At 42.5% G+C, this 17041-nt stretch overlaps 1 protein-coding gene across 1 annotated transcript; it reads right to left on the minus strand.

The window, feature by feature from the left end:
* Positions 1-1042: 1042 nt before the first annotated feature.
* Positions 1043-16649, minus strand: PRDM4 (PR/SET domain 4). The gene is made up of 9 exons (XM_027653557.1): positions 16467-16649; positions 13638-14432; positions 10409-10558; positions 9082-9200; positions 8250-8335; positions 6833-6960; positions 5958-6272; positions 3264-3432; positions 1043-2190 (listed from the first exon to the last, which is right to left on the minus strand). The coding sequence occupies exons 1-9, from the start codon at positions 16585-16587 to the stop codon at positions 1881-1883; spliced, it is 2193 nt and encodes a 730-aa protein (XP_027509358.1). The 5' UTR covers positions 16588-16649; the 3' UTR covers positions 1043-1880.
* Positions 16650-17041: the final 392 nt, after the last annotated feature.

Genomic DNA, 17041 nt, shown 5'->3' on the forward strand with positions numbered 1-17041 from the left:
AGGCCGAGAAGTTAAATGATACTCTTACCCTCCTCCTGTGAAGTGCTTCCCACACTGAAGGTGTCTGCAAAATGCCCTGGGTATTAAAGCCACTGGTGTCAAAGCAGCTGCACTGTCACGGCTCGTAGCTGACAAGCTCTTCCCACTGCTTTCCACCCTAAGCACTGTAACTCACTCTGGTGAGGTAAAGCAAGTAAATTGTAACACTGCAAACTGCAGATGGGAAAAAGGCTGGGGAAAAGGGTTAGATCTTTCCTTCCTATCCCTCGAGGGTAAGTGGCTGCTTCTAAATCCAGTTCAGCTGTTTCTAATCTGATGACAGGTGTTCAGCATGGCTCTGCAGGAATACTCTGGATGGGTTGGAATTCCTGCCTCCCTCCTGTCTCTGCCAAGCAGTAGTGAGAACCACTTCTGTTCAAGTGCTCTCCAGTGAAAAGCTTAAATTTTTTTACAGCTTTAATTTAAAATAAATGCTTTGTGTTAAGCTCTTTGAGGGTAGTGACTTCTCTTATACCTCTAGTATTATAATTGGCACTGCAGCTCTAGAAGTTGCTTTATGTTTCAGGAGGAAATTGCATTACTGGAAGCAACACATCTTTCCCTTGACTTAACACAATCCCACAACTTGGCTCTCTGGAGCTTTTTAGCCACATACTGATCTGAGGGCAAGCATTTTCAGGTTTGAAGAACCCTGGGAGCTCTCAAGGAAATACAGGGGACAGAGAAAGGTACAGCTGAGCTTGGGCCATTTAGGGCAAGAAGCAGAGCCTCTTTCACAAGGGAACCTCCAATTACCTTGTCAAGAGCACAGAGCTCAGCTGACTCTTCTTTTGCAGCACAGCCAGAGGAGTGACACAGTAAATCTACAGGGTTTAAAGACCAGTTCTTCAGCTGCACCTATTCATGGAGGTGCTCCTACCCTTTCATGTCCCAGGGAAAGCTTGTGAGAGGCAGGTGATTAAAAAGTGTTGTTATTTCTCTTAGCATATTTATAGAAATAGGAACTTTTTTTTCAGAATATGTAAATATTAAAAAAAGAACATTTGAGAAGAGCCACGTTTTTAATTATTTCAAAAGAAAACAACCAAATGTAATAATCTTCATTCCATAAATAATATTAGCAGCAAACCCTCCCATCATTCTAGGTGGTAAAAGGTTTACAGCACAAGGAGTAATATATACTGTAAACACTGCCTGATCGTCTGTAAGCCTCGTCCTTACTGAGTCTATACAGTCTTTATCTCTACACCTGCTTACATGTTCTAGTGAACTCGAGGGAGAGGAGGCAATAACTGTTATCCAAAAGCCAATATTTGATTCTCTGTAGTGGGGTAATGGCAAGGGCTGATTTCACTGGCCTTTCCTTTTTAAACCTAAGAGTTTTGTTTTAAGAAGGAAACCTGAGCATTGTTAAGTCTTTGTGCCAAATCACATCCTCCAGTTAAGAGGTTTTAAAAAAACAAAATACATTTTTTGTTTGTTTCTCTTCATGTCATGGCTTGGGCAGTAAAGGACAGTTGGCTTACAGTTCACTGCAATCACTCAACTACATTTCTGGTTTGTGGCTTTTTGCTTAAAGGCCTTTGCAAGGTGTGACATGTGTCCCAACACTGGATGAATTAATCTGAGTGATTTGGAGAAGTATGCACAGCGTGTGTGAAAAAATCTCCTTGCCTCACATTTCCTTCTTAGAAACTCTTCACTTGTGCAGGCATGATCCAGTCTCAGTCAGTGTTTTGGCTACAGAGTATATTAAGTGGTGGTAGTGTGGAGACCAAAACAGAAGGAAAACTCCTCACCTGACATACACTGTTGATTGGGGAAACAAGGAAGAGGGTTTTTTCCTTCCCTACTTATCCAAGAAAATGTCCCTCTCTTCTTCATTTGTGTCCAGAGAGGGCATCACCTGTTGAATAGACTCCATTGTTAATCCTACAGTCTTCAGTCCTCATAGAGTCTATTAATTCTTCCTCTGAATCCTCCTCCTCTTCTTCGTCTGGGGCTGACAAGCTGGATGTGGGGCCTTTACATATTTTTAGGTGGCGAGTGAGGTGATATTTGGTTAAATAAGCCTTGGAACATTTTTCACAGACATAGTCCCTCTTTCCTTCATGTGAATTGAGATGCTTCTTCAGGTGATTTGTCCTCAGAAACAGCTTGTCACACTTGGGGCACTTGATCTGCCGTTCTCTGCAAGACATAAAAAAGTGAGTTTGCTCCTGCAAGGCAGCTGATATAGTATTAAAAGACTGGTTAAGGCACATGTTTTGGCAAGAGCAGAGGTGTTGCCCTGATGGAAAGGTCAGTCTCGCTCCTTCCCATGCTTCGTAAATGGGGGGCAGGGGGCACAGGGAAGAAATAAGATAACTAAGTTGCTGAGTGCTAACAATCCTCAGTCCGTAAATGCTAAGCTTGAGGAGCTTACCAGACTGCAACAAATTCTGCAGATGACAGTGCAAAATACCTCCCAGCAGTAGTGCTCCTGGCTCAGGCTGTAGGAACAAGCAGCCAGGCAAGTCTGTCTGCCTCTCGCTCATGCTTACTACCACTGTCTCCTAGGCAGCATGACAGAAGCAGCAATGGATTCCAAGTGAGTACAAGAACCAGATGCTAAAAATGAAATAAGCAAAGGAACTAGCTTTGGGGAAGTAAGTTTTTAAGACTAGGCTTTTCTTTTTTTTTTTTTTTTTTTTTTTTGGGGGTAAAAATATAGAGGATGGAGAGATTCTTAGAGCAAAAGACCTGGCCTGGCACAGGGCTGTGGGTAGGGATCTGCCTACAGGAGGAGCAGGAGACCAAGTGCTTGAGTGAGACCTGCAGGGAGGAAAGGGCTGGGAATTGCAGCACCCCATCCCTAGTGCATAGAGGCAGAGTTCACTAACAAGCTACTTGACGAAAATAGCAGTGAGGAGTTTATGGTCTTTCTGTGGTCACACTGGGATGTGTAAGCAGTTCTCAGCAGAGAACGAAGTGTAAGTCCAACAACCCCCTCTCAGTTCAAAATGATGAACACTTCAGACAGCCATTTCACAAGACAAGTAGCATGCTTGGAATTTACTGTGTCATTAAAACATTGCAAACATTAGAACTGGACAACTGCAGCCAGTACAACAAGGACTTTGTCCAGATTGACTTCTCTGTCGTTTTAGAGAGTGAACCGATCTGTACTCCCTAGGCCAAACTATTTACAAACTGGAGCTTCTCTCTTGGGCTGTTCAGCTTCATTTACTGCACTCACCCTGTGAGATCACTTAATCACTTACTGCGTGTGAGTGAGTACGTGCTGCTTGAGGTCCTGCCTCCGCATGAACAGCTTCTCGCAGTAATCGCACTTGAGGTTCTTCTCCCCGGTGTGGATGACCATGTGCGATTCCAGGTGGGCCTTCTGGGTGAACGACTTGTCACAGAGGGTACAGCGGTAGTTCTTCTGACCTGGGATTACACACATACACCCACAAGTTGACAGTCAGTGTCCCAAGAAATACAGGAAGCAAACAAGCCTAACCACTGCTGAAAAATAAAATGTTACCCCGAAGAAAGGCACATTCTTTGTGAAGAGGACCTGTTTCCTCCTGCAGTTCCTTCAGACTCAGCATAAAGGCCTACTTAGTTCTACAGTCTAGATCTAGCTGTGGAAAAACCAGGCATTTGACTTCAACATTCCCAAAGCTTTTCAACCCCCCATGCCTCCAAGCCAAAAAAACTTCATGATACTGTTTCAAAGCACCGAGCCCCTTGTGTGATGCACGTTTCTGCACTTTGTCCTTCTAAACACCATTGATTCCTCTTCCTCCACTGGTCAGTCATGGTCAGTCAGCCTTTCCTGTGTGATCAGCTTTCTGCTTCTTCCACACCAACTGTGCCTCCCTGTTCTGTACATCAGAACAGCCCCAGCAGGTCTGTAAATTTTTCAGTGAAGAGATTCAGGCAAACACTTAACAGGACTAGTCTTATCCAAGATGAATTCTTCAGTAAAAACAATGTTAGCTTCTTTTGTAATAGTAACCATGGTAACCATCTAGTTACTGTACATTAGTACATCCCCATCTCCACATCCCATTTCCCACAGGAACCATATCTGATGCCTTACCAGAGCACAGCCACATTTGAAGTACTGCATTGCCTTTGTCTACAAAAACAAGTTCTCTTATCTAACAAACACACAGGTACAAAGCTCACTGGCCCTTTGATAACTTCTATGTTTTATCCCATTTTTGCACTTATCTGTAGTTCTTCCACTATTCTTTGCCAGAAATAGTTCAAAAGCCCTACATGCTACTGAATTCAGACTAAGTTTGAATACCATTTGAATCCCACCCCACTGAGTGTTCTGAGGTTGTGTATATCACATTTGTAGTTGATCAGTTTATTAAAACTCCTGACTACTGAGCCTACAGCTTCCTATGCTTGACTTGAGGCACCAAACCCCCAGTTTTATTCCTTTTCCAGTTTAGTAACTTGCATTCTTTGATTCCCAATAGGTATTTAAACCTTACTAAAAAAAAGAGGCAAAAATATCCAACTGTCAATTGCTGGCCTGTAACCTGACCTTCACCCTCTCCCCTGTCCTCACTCAGTGTTAAATCCATGCCTTTTCGTATTTCCTCTCTTCTTACACAGCTGAAAAATCTGTCTCTATTTTGTTTTCCTCTGTTAGTGCTCATTCCCTGATCTGCTGGCAATTCCCCCTTTATCCCCAAAGTCTCTAGTGATACCTCAATGCCCACAGAAGTCAACAGCATGTTCAGACTTCAGTTTTGATGAGTGACACAGCTGAGCCTAATACATAACAGTCTGATGCTACAGTTGCCAATTTCAGTTTTGTGCCATTTCCTTAAGACAAAAACCAATTCAAATAGGAAAGATCTCAGGCCTGTATTTAAGTGGACAACTGGCCACATTAATAGCTCTCAAACCCAGTCCTTCTTGTGAGCAGAAGGGAACCCTTGTTTTATCGCAGCTACCAGCACTGGACCTGCTGTGTGGGAACAAAGGTTTTCTGTCTCCCAGATGAAGGCCAACACTTCTTCCCAACTGCAATCTATTAGATGCAATCATCAAATGCTTTTAGACATGGCACAATCAACCAAATCACAGGTCTACGTACTGTTCTATAAGCACCCACACCACTGAATCCAGCTCAGTCCTATCCCACCCAACCGGCGCTCTCTCAGGCACTGCTCAGGCATTAAGTGGGGTCAACATGGACTGGAGATCATTCCTGTAGACAGACATGAATCTAAGAATCCATTCTTAGAAAGGCAGGTTGAGGGAGGCGATTCTCCTCCTCTTATCTGCTCTTTTGAGACTCCACCTGGAGTACTGCATCCAGTTCTAAGGTCCCCAGTACAAGAAAGACATGGGGATGTTACGGCAGGTCTGAAGAAGGGCCATGAAGATAGTCAGAGGGCTGAAGCACCTCTTCTGTGAAAACAGGCTGAGAGTTGGGGCTGTTTAGCCTGCAGAAAAGAAGGTTCCAGGGAGACCTTATTGCAGCCTTTCAATACTTAAAGGGGGATTTCAAGAAAGAGAGATTTTTTACCAAGGCGTGTAGTAACAGGGGCAAGGAGCAATACTTTTAAACTGAAAGAAAACAGATTTAAATCAGACATAAAGAAGACTTTTTTTTTTTTTTTACAGTGGGGGTGGTGAGGCACTGGAACAGGTTGCCCAGAGAAGTTGCAGATGCCCCACCATTGGAACTGTTCAAGGGTAGGCTGGATGGGGCTCGGAGTGACTGATCTAGCAGAAGATGTCCCTGTCCATGGTGGGGGGGTTTGGAGCATTATTTTTAAAGGTCCCTTTCAATCCAAAATATTCTATGATTCTGTGTTTCTAAGAGCTTATATTTACGGACACAAGCTCTGCTCTGCCAACTGGCCATGGAACAAGAGAAAACAGACCCTGCCCCAATGATTTCCTAGCAGAGGCATCTCTATAAAGCCCCCAACCCTTACCTGTGTGTATCTTGAGGTGTGTCCGTAAGTTGCTGGGATCACTGAAAGCTTTGCTACAGAAATCGCACTTGTGCGGCTTCATGCCCATGTGCCCCATGAAGTGGACGTGGAGCTTGGAAGGGGAGATGAAAGCCTGGGGGCACATGGAGCACTTCCACTTCCTTTCCTTTCCGTGGCCTGGCCCATGGTTGCTGCTGTGCCCCTGACTGGGGAGGTGGTTGTGAATATGGCTGCTCAAATGGGCCTTGAAGTCCACGTAGGAAGCGCATTCCTTTCCACAGTGGCAGATGTGCACGTCTGGATGTTCAGGGACACCTGTGGGCACAAAAGCATCACTTTTAATGAGGCATGGTAAGGCCTAACAGAGCATGAGCAAGATTCATGTAAACATTTTGTCTGTGGTAGCAAAGCCAGCTGCAGAGATTTTTTCACCTTTGTTCCTTTCAGCTACAGTGCTTGCCTTTCAACACTTTTAGGTAGGTCATTTCAAATGTTTTGAGGGGCCAAACTTTGAAACAGTTTTGAGCACAGCTCCACCAAATCTAAATTATCACAACCACAGGTGAGGGAGGATAGGAACATCTTTAGCTAGCAAAACTCCCTTAGGATCCCTTAGTGGATGAACAGAAGAAAAACAACGCTTTCTTCAAAACTGTGATCTTTTACTCCTGATCAGTGGAATTAGATAGGGGAATGTTTCTTTTAAAAGATGGTACTCTGTAGTCATGAAATGTAAAAGGAAACTATGACATGCACCAATAGGAATTGAGAAGGAACATAATGCACTCCCAAGTCACAGCGCCCAGGGATGGCACTTAAAGGGAATCCAAGCTGGGTACTCCCTGCAAAGCCAACAAAAATGAGGGCTTACTTACCAAGCTGTCGTGCATAGTCCCGACTGTAATAAAAGAGAAGCTCATGTTCAGGTGGGATGTCCCGAGAGGTGCAGAAGTAAATTTTTCCATCATGAGGATAAGCTACCAGATTCTGCTCTTCCCGGTTCCTATAGCAATAACAAGAGGTATGAATAAAAGCCCTCCAGAAGTATTGATTTTTGAGAGAGAAAGACAGAGATTCCTATAAATAGGTAGTGAGAGAACCTCGGTGCTTCTCAGCATATTATGAAAACTTTCATGTCTGTCACTTCTGTCCTTCTTTATTAAAGGAAAGGAAAACTGGACCTTGAGAGCCAATCTGCTCCACCAAATGATGCATTTTTCACACTACTGCTGAGAATATTATTAATACACATTGGAGTGGGCTGAGAGAAGAGAGTTTATGATCTCCTAAGAAACTACAGAAATCTATGTATTTTTCATATTAACCCCCTCAAGAAATAGAGAATGCATGAGGGAGAAAATATCAGTAATGCCTTAAAGCAAAATTATCTTAAAAAAAATCCTCTTGATTTCCACTTCCAAGATGTGGTCACTGATCTTTTGAAGCAGTATCTTGCATATGTTTGTTCCCAGTGTTTGAAACCAGCAAACTGCCCCACTGCAGTGGGAGATCAAGCATTACATTTCTTGACTCTTGAACATGGCAGCAATGAAATGAACTCTAGGAGAAACCTACTCTGTGTCACAGAGCAAAGCCTTCTCAGTGGACTATGGATGGAGCAATATTTAAGCCAGTCCAGATAGTTTTCACTGCAGGCTCTGGAAAGACTGAAAAGGACAGCTTTTGCAAGCTGTAAGAGCTTGGAACTTGGCCAAAAGAACCCAGGCACACTTTGCTAATAAAGTATTAAAATCAAAAGGACAATCAACATCACCTTCACAGACGTATCCAAAAGGAATAGGGAGGAAAAGCAGTAACAACCTAATACACAATAAGTTACTATAAAAAGAACCTCGTTTAAAGCTTTAGAACAAGGGAAACAAAGTATGGGGGCAAGTTGGGGGCTATTTTAGGACAGCTTGTGTACCAGTTCTCCTGTAACATTCTCCACTGGGTCTTCTGTTTCATTCTCCCCCCCAGTTCAAGAGGCCCAGGTAACTCTTGAAGGTCCCTTGGCCCCGAGCTCACACCCCTCTGGGCAGGCAGTGCAGCAGTGCACACTCTCCAGTACACCCTGAGATCAGCTCAGGTGGTTAGAGCATGGTGCTAATATTGCCAAGGTCTGGGTTTGATCCCTATGGACCATTCACTTAAGAGTTGGACTCGATAATTCTTGTGGGTCCCTTCCCACTCAGAATATTCTGTGATCCTTCTTTCTCTATTCTGTACAGCCTTCTATGAGCCTGCAGCTCAAGACTCAAAGCTACTTAGCACAGTACAGGTGGTTCTCACCTGGCTTTGCGTACAAACATCATCCAGTTACATTCATTTTCATCAGTTGTAATGAGGCAGAACTCCAGGACACCACTGTGATAGATCTATCAGGAAAACAAATGCAATCTTAGGATAAAGTACAACAATAAATGCAGTCAAAGCCAGCTTCTTTAAGAGAGGATGTGTTTACTTAGAACAAGCTGAGAAGTCTCCACTGCCATTGTCAAGACCACAGCCCTGTTTTTACTCCTTATTTTCCTCTTCACACAGCAATCTTGACTTCTCTGCTACCCAGGAGGCTAGAAAACCTGTTTATCAGCTTGTTTCCCATACATCACCTTTAGCTCCCACCAGAAATGCATTTGACTGCTTTTCTTACAAACCAAGTTTTGTGAATAATAATATCTGGGCAAACAGTACATGTTTTATTTATATAAAACAAGTTTATTTTCTGAACATGAAATGATGGGGAAAAGAAAGCTCTAAAGCATCTTTCCTAAAACAAATCATTCATCACCTAGGGGAACTTTCAATAAACAGTGATATGAAACAAACAAGTGCTGCCTAGTGAATTGTATACAATCTCTGCTGCAACTCCACACAAACAGTGGAAACCACATATAGCCCTATTAAAAAAAAAGGCATTAAAGAAGATTTTTGTACTTCAGAGTTGATTACCACCATATTACATGGTATACAGCTCTGTTATGCTGATATTAAGCATTAAACAATCAAATTGCTTTACTTTTGACTTTTGGCAAGGATGACAATGTTGAAGTTGCTGTGTCATGTGGCAAGTTTCACCAGATAAAGGCATGCTGGCAGATCTACGAGCAGAATACCCACTGACCTTCCAGATGTGACTGGCTGCTTTGTCTGTCCAGTCGGCCACCTCCAGAGAATGGCTCTGCTGTCCGATCAAAGGTCCAAAACAAGTCCGCACAGGAATGGTTTCTCGTGTCCACACACCTATCAGGAGAAGACCCAAATCTGAAGAACTAAATGGTTTAAACAACTAATCATGCATAATAAAGAAGTGGGAGGTTTATGAGATAATGCTCCAGGGATAATATCTAGGCATAAGATCATCAAAGCTTCTACTTCACATGTGAAACACACCTAAGGCAGAGACAAGAACCACCACCACCACATGACACTATTGGGAGCCACTTTGTTCTAATTATAAATATTTATTTTGTCAGAAGTAAGTAATTTACTTTTCAGTAAGCTATAAAACTAACATCCTAGCCACTTGTACCAACTAAAGTTTTCATGGCACTTTCTGCAGAAGCAGAAAATACTAATTTCAGTAACTACATTTTGCCTACCTAATCCCCAGGAATTTCCAGAATTGTTGCTGGGCATTGTTAAACAGCTTGTGCATTTCTTCCCAGAGGCAGCTGTATTTCTGTCATGGGCAGAGGGATTCCTGCATGTATATTATTTATTATTAAACATTTATATATATAGATCTACATGAATACACTGAGTAGCTTTTAGGAATAAACTGGAAACTAGTGCAGCTTGAAAAGATGTAATCTACTCTCAAAAAGCAGCATCACTAAGCAAGCCAATAATCACATTCTCCTCTAGCCTTCAGATCCTTAGGGTATTGCACTGTACTCTTCGATTTCCAGGTGACAATGGCGTGAAATACAGTAACAAGGTCCACATCCAGTGACAAGGTCACAGCCTACATGCCAAATGTAAATGAAGAGAGGGAAAAAAATAGAGGCACTTATGATCAATACTCCAATGAGACTGCAGAAGTCCAGAAGACCCACAGGTAGCAAACCAAGCTGATGAACGAGCAGACAGAAATCTCCTCTATTATTTCTAATTGTTGCCTTCTCCCAAACAGAAACTGCTGCAATGTTTTCTTATCAAAGCTGTGCCTGGGTTGTCCAACACGATAAAAATAAACACCATATCTTGCTTGTGCTTGACCTTATGATGTGCCACACTATGGCAACAGCCTTACAGTATAGTTGAAGTCTACGCAGTAACCAGAGCACAAGAAGCTCTTGGATAATGTAAGTCAGGGTGATTACAGACGAGGGAAGCACCTCTCTACTCCAGTGTTTCTTTCCCACATTAATATCCCCATGGTTTTGGATTTCAGGCAGTGAGTGTACTTTAAACTGCTGCAGAGAAACACACAGTAACATGATCCTTACCCGCCTCAGCTCCCATGATAGACTGCCGGAGGACGAGCTGCTTAGGGAGAGAAAGCCGGGCTCGGCTCTCTATTGGGGTGTCAGGGACAAAGGTGACGGGCCCGTGGTCTGGGCAGTCCGACGGATACGCCTTGTCACACAGCGTGCACCCTGCGGAGAGGGAAAAGGACAACAGGGATTAAAAAGATGCAACAGCTCCCATGGTGCAATCAGCTCTCTACCAATATGCTTCAGCTCAGTTCCTGACAAAGTCTGGTTCTATCAGGTTCAACTTGTCCACTAAATATGTTTTACTCAGAAGAATACAGACCATATTATTACAGTCAGATGGGCACCGACATAGATGTAACTGTTCCTGTCCAATTCAGATCAAATGTGAGAATCTCTACCTACCTTCCCAGACTCCAGAGTATCCCTGCAGGGGAATCTAGCAATGGGACAGAGTCCACTTTTCATCAACCTTACTGCAAAATGGAGAGTAGTCTCCCCAGAGCTGGCAGCAACACTGATGATGTGAGAGCCATTTTCACTCTGATCACAAGTGAAATGAACTTTATTGGCAGAAAAATCTAAGATATACCAAACCAAACACTTTCTAACTGGATACATTTTTGGAATTTACCAGAAACATTTCTTGCATGTAGAACCTCAAGGATATCCATGCAAGGGGACAGAAAGGTCTTCTTTCTAAAATGTTTCTAATTTGAACCCACATATCCCCTTACCTCCATTTGAATTCAGACTGCGTAAATCTTCACAGCAGCAAAAACCTCACTTTACTGTTACTTTTGAAGGACTCACTGCAATAAACTCATACAGTATGAGTATGTCACTGAATGGAACAAACAAAAGCCCAAGAAGAATCAGTACCATCGCTTTCCCAATCTGTCATTCAGCAGAAGTACTGCTGAAAAAGAAACCACTGAAAGTCTTCAGTCTAATAACTCTGAGAAAAGGTACATCATAAAATGCTCTCTACAGCATTATTATTTCATCCAGAAAAACTATGTAATTTTAATTCTCTACAGACAGAGCAACCAACACCTACTCAACAACCACTCTCCTGATGAATCACTATTCTGAAGAAGAAAGATGCTCAGCTAACTAATCAGGATCTCCACAAAGACCTTCTTTGGCCTGTTGATGACCCAACTCCAGTATAAAAGACCTACCGAAGAACTAGCCTTCAGCAGGCCTAAACAGCAGCTCCATTCTTACATGTTTAAAGATAATTTTCAGACATTCCCTTCATACATCAGAGTACCAGAATCGGACCCTCGAAGAGTACAGTTTGAGCAACTACACAGTTAAAGACAGCAAGGTACTCAAAAAATGATTAGGTAGAGCCTATATAAGCATTGCTTCATGTGCACAGGTGATATGCAGGAGTAAAGCAATGACAACAGCCAGACCTGAGTATGAGAACCACTATTTGGAACAGCTGCTTTTAAGCATTGCCTAGCACACACCAACTACAGCTCCAAGGAGAGGCAGAGGAAGAAAAGTTATAGGCATGTGACACTTCCACTTGGAAAGGTTCAGGGATTCATATATTTTTAAGAAGTTGAAAAAAAAAAAATCTCACATTCTACAGAAAGTCAAATACACTTTCCACTCCTGTCCTTTCCAAATAATCCCCCCAAAAAAACAGTCATTACTTCTCTGATTTGGATACCCAGAACTGTCAACAAATATGACCACAAAAGGGGCTACTTAGAAGTTTCACAAACATTCAAGACTGTAGCAAAGGCACACTTCTTATTTCCTGCTTAAGAACAGTGTAAAAAGTTTTCTGAAAAAGGCCCTGACTCCTGTCTTCTCAGTGAGGAAAAACCACCAAGGGGCTCTAAACCAACTCCTTGTCCTTGCTGTCACCTGTCTAGACACAAATTCATGTTTTATTCATGAGAAGTTTAAAAACAACAATGCAAAGTTAAAATTTAAACCTTCCCAAGTCAAGAATCTGTTTTGCAAATCACATGAAAGCATTAGGCATGCAACAGCCATTTTATTATCCTACCAAAGGGGAGCATCATCTGGGAAACATCTTAGGACTATGTTAAGTACAGCAACAATAAACTGGCATTTCCAATCCCACTTTGAATAAGAGAAGTGATTTCACCACAAGCATGTTGGATTCCACAGTATTTTGATCATTATTTGGTCAATATGCAACAGATGCCTGTAGGAACCTGTAAGTGCATTAACTGCAAAACTCTTCCTTTAGGAGTGGTAAATTCATCACAGTTCTATGCCCACCTGATTTTAAGTTACATTTTATCCCACAGAACAAAAAGTTTAATTCAATTGTCTGACTAGACACTTTGCACCAAACTGCACCTCTCCCACTTCTAACTAAGGCGCTCTATCTTCCAATTTCTTAAAGTACATTCTTCAGGCAAAGCTAGCCATAAGGTCCTGGCAGTTGTAGGGCCAGGCTGCATGAAGAGCAGCCCTCAGCAGTGCTACCACAGCTAATAAAAATGATTATAAAAGCTGACCTTATGCTTCAGAGGCGAGAATCTTTCACGCTGCAGGTGAAAGTTCAAATCTCTGTCCCAGCAAATGAGAACTTCACAGTTCTCAAACACCACTCCTTGAATGATAACAGGATTGAGAGTGCAATACTCAGTGCTCCTCTCTCCCTACCGTATCAACTAACCTCTGGACTAAAGTGCTTTGATGAGGATAATTAGAAATATTAAAATGTTCCTTCCCTCTCTGCTCTTTTTTTCCAGCAGGTCCTGTTGAGAATAACATTTTCATGATGATTGTTCATGTTTTAATAAAAATTTTGCAAAATCATACAATGTCATACTCAACAATCATACCCACTTGACTGAATGTATGGCTTGTGGTGGTATTTGTTGTGTATTTTTCATGCACTTGTGATGTGACCTTAAAAACAAAAAACTCTCATTTCAAAGGATAATATTTGCATATCCACAGAAGGCAAGAGGTTCATAAAGACTCAGCTTTCAACCTCAAGGCAACATGGGAGAGGGATACAAAGAGAATTATGCTAAAACATCCTACTATGTCTACTTCCAAATACTGTCGTTTCAGCACAGTTAATCTGGCACTGCAGATGTTCCAACTTTCATGGACTTGTTAAACAGCATTTCTTTTACCATTAATCTGTAAAACTAGCAACAAGAGTCCTGTCATCCCACTAGACAACAGCTGCATGACAAACCCTACCCCAAGAAAGCAGGAAATGTCCACTCACATATGGTAAACAAGGTTGCCATATTCTCCTTGTTCGAATTGGAGTCTTCCATTTGCAGAGAGGGTGGTACAAAGGCAAGATTGCCTGCAGACACATCCACATGACTTGGCCCCATGGCTACTTCCTGATTGATGGAAGACACCGCCACTGGCTCAAGGCTGAGGCCCACTTCATGCAAGGCTACTGAGTCCAGGGAAGTGAGGTTGTGTGAGGTAGAGAGCGCCACACTCACGGAGTTGGTGCTCATGGCCACAGTATGAATGGAGTCATTTAGTGTGCTGTCCGATATCCCTGTCACCCGCCCGGCAATGTGGTCGGGCTCCATGACGACAGGGAGTTCCAAAGTGCTACCGTGAATGGGAATGACACCGCCGTGTCCCACAGCGTCCGATGTCAAGTTACTCCCCACTGTGCCTACGGATAAAGGTTCATGGCTCCGGGAGCCATTTGGGATCTGTGAATGATCCCCGGCTACATCATCCATCGTGAGCTCCTCTGTCATCCCATCTGTGGAGATGGGGCTGGTTACCCTCGAAACACTCTCCATGGTGATTGTAGTATCCAGTGCTACCTCATGGCTGTCACTAGGATGCAGATTTTGAGGACCATGTGTGTTCACTGTGCGGGAGTCCATGGAGACAATCCCTGGTTCCAGCCCCACGGTTCCACTGGGCTGGTAGGGATCCAGGGCCGATGGATTGTTGGAGACTGACAATGCTGGATTGTTGTCAACATTTATAGTGTTGGGATGGATGTACTGAGGTGGTGGTCTGTCCGCTAAGTAAGATAAGATACCTGAGAGGAAGAGAGGGAGAAAAAGAAGACAGTGAGGTTACATCAATTTTCAAATCTCGAACAAAAATCAATCCCAGCAGAGTACATTGAGACCCAGATCCCTGAAGACATTCTCTACATTATCTCCAATTAAAATCCATTACATCTAAAACATGCCTCACAAACATACATGAACCCAACACTCTTGTCAAAATATCATTTGACAACAAATTCAACAGAACAAGTCTCTAGTTATTTCTCAAACTCTGAACAGCCAAGTTTTTGGCAGAATGCAACCTTGGCTCCTCAGCACAAAGACTCAATCAGAAAGAGGTTCTTCACATTTTAGGTTTAATTTTTCATTCTCAAGAAATAGCTCACAAAGGATGAAGGACTGCTAGAGGAATCTATAATTTGATAACTCTGGTTCATCTTCACTAGAAGAAAAAACAATTCTCCAGGATACATCACTTTTGATTAGGCATTTAGGTTTTAACAATGACTACTTCCTTCCTCTAAGACTAAGTGGCATAACTGTTCACCTCAGAGATCATCAATTACAATTCTGAAGGACACAGATAAGGTCTCTCACAGATATCATGACTCATCTGTTCTCTTTCCTTACATGAAAAATACATTGTTTCTCCTAAAACAATAGCTTGGTTAAATTTAAATCAGAAACCTTAACATCTTTTCTGGTAGTTCTGGAAAGTCTCTCAAAAAATCAACCTTCAAACTTATGATATGAAGAAACACCTGTATTTACACACTAAAACAAACAAAAAAATCTTTGGAAGAAATACATCTGCACATTCAAGTAAACAGTATTTTCAGCAGAGAGAGAGAGAGAGAGGGGCAGATTTTCCAGATTCTGGAAGATGTGAGTCAGCATGTTTCTTTTTGGCCTTCAACCCTACGAGCCATTTGATCTGTAAGTGTGTTCCATTCAAATATGTCTGTTATTACAAGGATGCAAACACAGATATTCTTTCTGCAGCATAACCCCATTAAAAATGACTAAGCCAAGAAATGGACAGTTTAATTTAATCAGCTGGATCAAATATTTCTGCATGCAATGCTGCCTTGTGGCTTGAACAAGGAGGAGCCCTGAAAGCAGCAAGCTGACTCATGGAAGAGCCCTGAAATATCAGACTAAACATCACAGGAACTAGAAAGATTATTCCAGCTCAGAAGAAGGGCAAATACTTTTGGTCCTAATGCACTCTCTTCATGTACTCTTTGCTCACTAAACAGGCAGGCAGGTTACGCAGTAGGAAAGGGTACTCCTAAGCAGCTGGAAAATTCAGCCATTAGTCAACAGGAAGCTGGATGAGATCTGGGCTGCTATAGCTTTTTCCCCTAACCTAGGTTGAACCAACAACACCCACTGGGTCACCCTGAAGAAGTTTAACTACCCTTCCACCCTGCCAATCTTAGCTACAAAACAAAGCAAGGACTATATTTAAAGCTCCGATTTCTGTGTCTTCACATACTAACATGTTAAATTCTACATTTATATCTAAAGCACACATGAGAGGAATCAAGATACAAGTCAGCATGTTAGGCCTTTGGAAATCAACCTTGAACAACAACAAAGAAAAAATGTGCCATGGGCTAAACAGGTGGGAAAGAGCCCAAACTCCTCAGCTGATGGTTTGCCCTTTCTGAGCTTTGAACTGCTGTGACCTACCGTTATGCACATATTAAGTACTGCTTCAGTCTATAGGAGAAGAAAAATAGAAGCAGCTTTCAAACTGTAAGACACTGGAGACAGAACCCAGGCATGCTTTGTTTTCTGTTAATCTTAAAACCAAAGCAGGAGTAGCAATCAAAGGTTTGCTTTAAATAGAAAACACCCTGCAATTCTCTTCATTCACAAGTACAGAAACAGATACCTGAAAATAAAGGTGTATAAATGACACAACAGCCTCCAGACAAAGGTATGGAAATAACAGCTCTGCAAAACAGTCAGTCTTGCCTGCTTCAGGACAGAAACAGGTGGCTCTTAAAACAGTTTCTCTTTCTTTTCCCCTCCATCACCACCAGACAACTTACCAGGTAGAATGTGTCTGAAATAGCTGCTCTCCAGGTGAGGGTATGGTGGCGGAGGTAGGGTGTAGTTTCTCTCTGGTATACCACACATCACTCCTCGATCCCCAATACCCATTGGGAGCATCAGAGACAGAGCAGAGGGCAAGGAACTCAAGGAGGGACCCAAGTTTGGAATTGCAACAGGCAAGCCTGCAAGAGAAAATGCCAATTTAAATTCAACAGAGCTACTTAAGTTTAGGAACGCACAAATTAATGAAGCTCCTCGGGAGCTCTCTCCCTATGGAAATACAGCATGGTACTGTCAAAGGAAGGTGGCAAGCTTCAAAGAAAGGATCAGTTATCACAGCACTGAGAAGCATGCCTGAATACAGCTAGATCTTTTCTGGATACGTTTGTAGGGCTCGCTTCTACTTTACAATTGTAATGGACTTCTGTCTGGGCAACCCCCTGAAAAAAAGAGCTAGGAAAACAATTTTGCTTCGCAGGTGAAAAATCATTATTTTCACCTGAGAGAGATTAGACACAGATGGAGGTAGATCTTCAGCTACAGTTTGTATTTCAAAGGATTCTGCTACTAC

The sequence above is a fragment of the Corapipo altera genome, unplaced genomic scaffold (genome assembly GCF_003945725.1).
Source record: "Corapipo altera isolate COAL_440 unplaced genomic scaffold, ASM394572v1 1, whole genome shotgun sequence".
In the NCBI taxonomy this organism is placed as follows: domain Eukaryota; kingdom Metazoa; phylum Chordata; class Aves; order Passeriformes; family Pipridae; genus Corapipo; species Corapipo altera.

What these genes read in the sequence shown, in the direction of transcription:
- PRDM4 (XM_027653557.1), bottom strand. Translation starts at nt 16,587, where the DNA reads ATGCTCCCAATGGGTATTGGGGATCGAGGAGTGATGTGTGGTATACCA. An exon ending in CAGCCAGTCACATCTGGAAG is followed by an intron (nt 8,336 to 9,081) that starts GTCAGTGGGTAT and finishes TTTTCCTGATAG; the next exon opens with ATCTATCACAGTGGTGTCCT. An exon ending in CACGTACTCACTCACACGCA is followed by an intron (nt 2,191 to 3,263) that starts GTAAGTGATTAA and finishes TATGTCTTGCAG; the next exon opens with AGAACGGCAGATCAAGTGCC.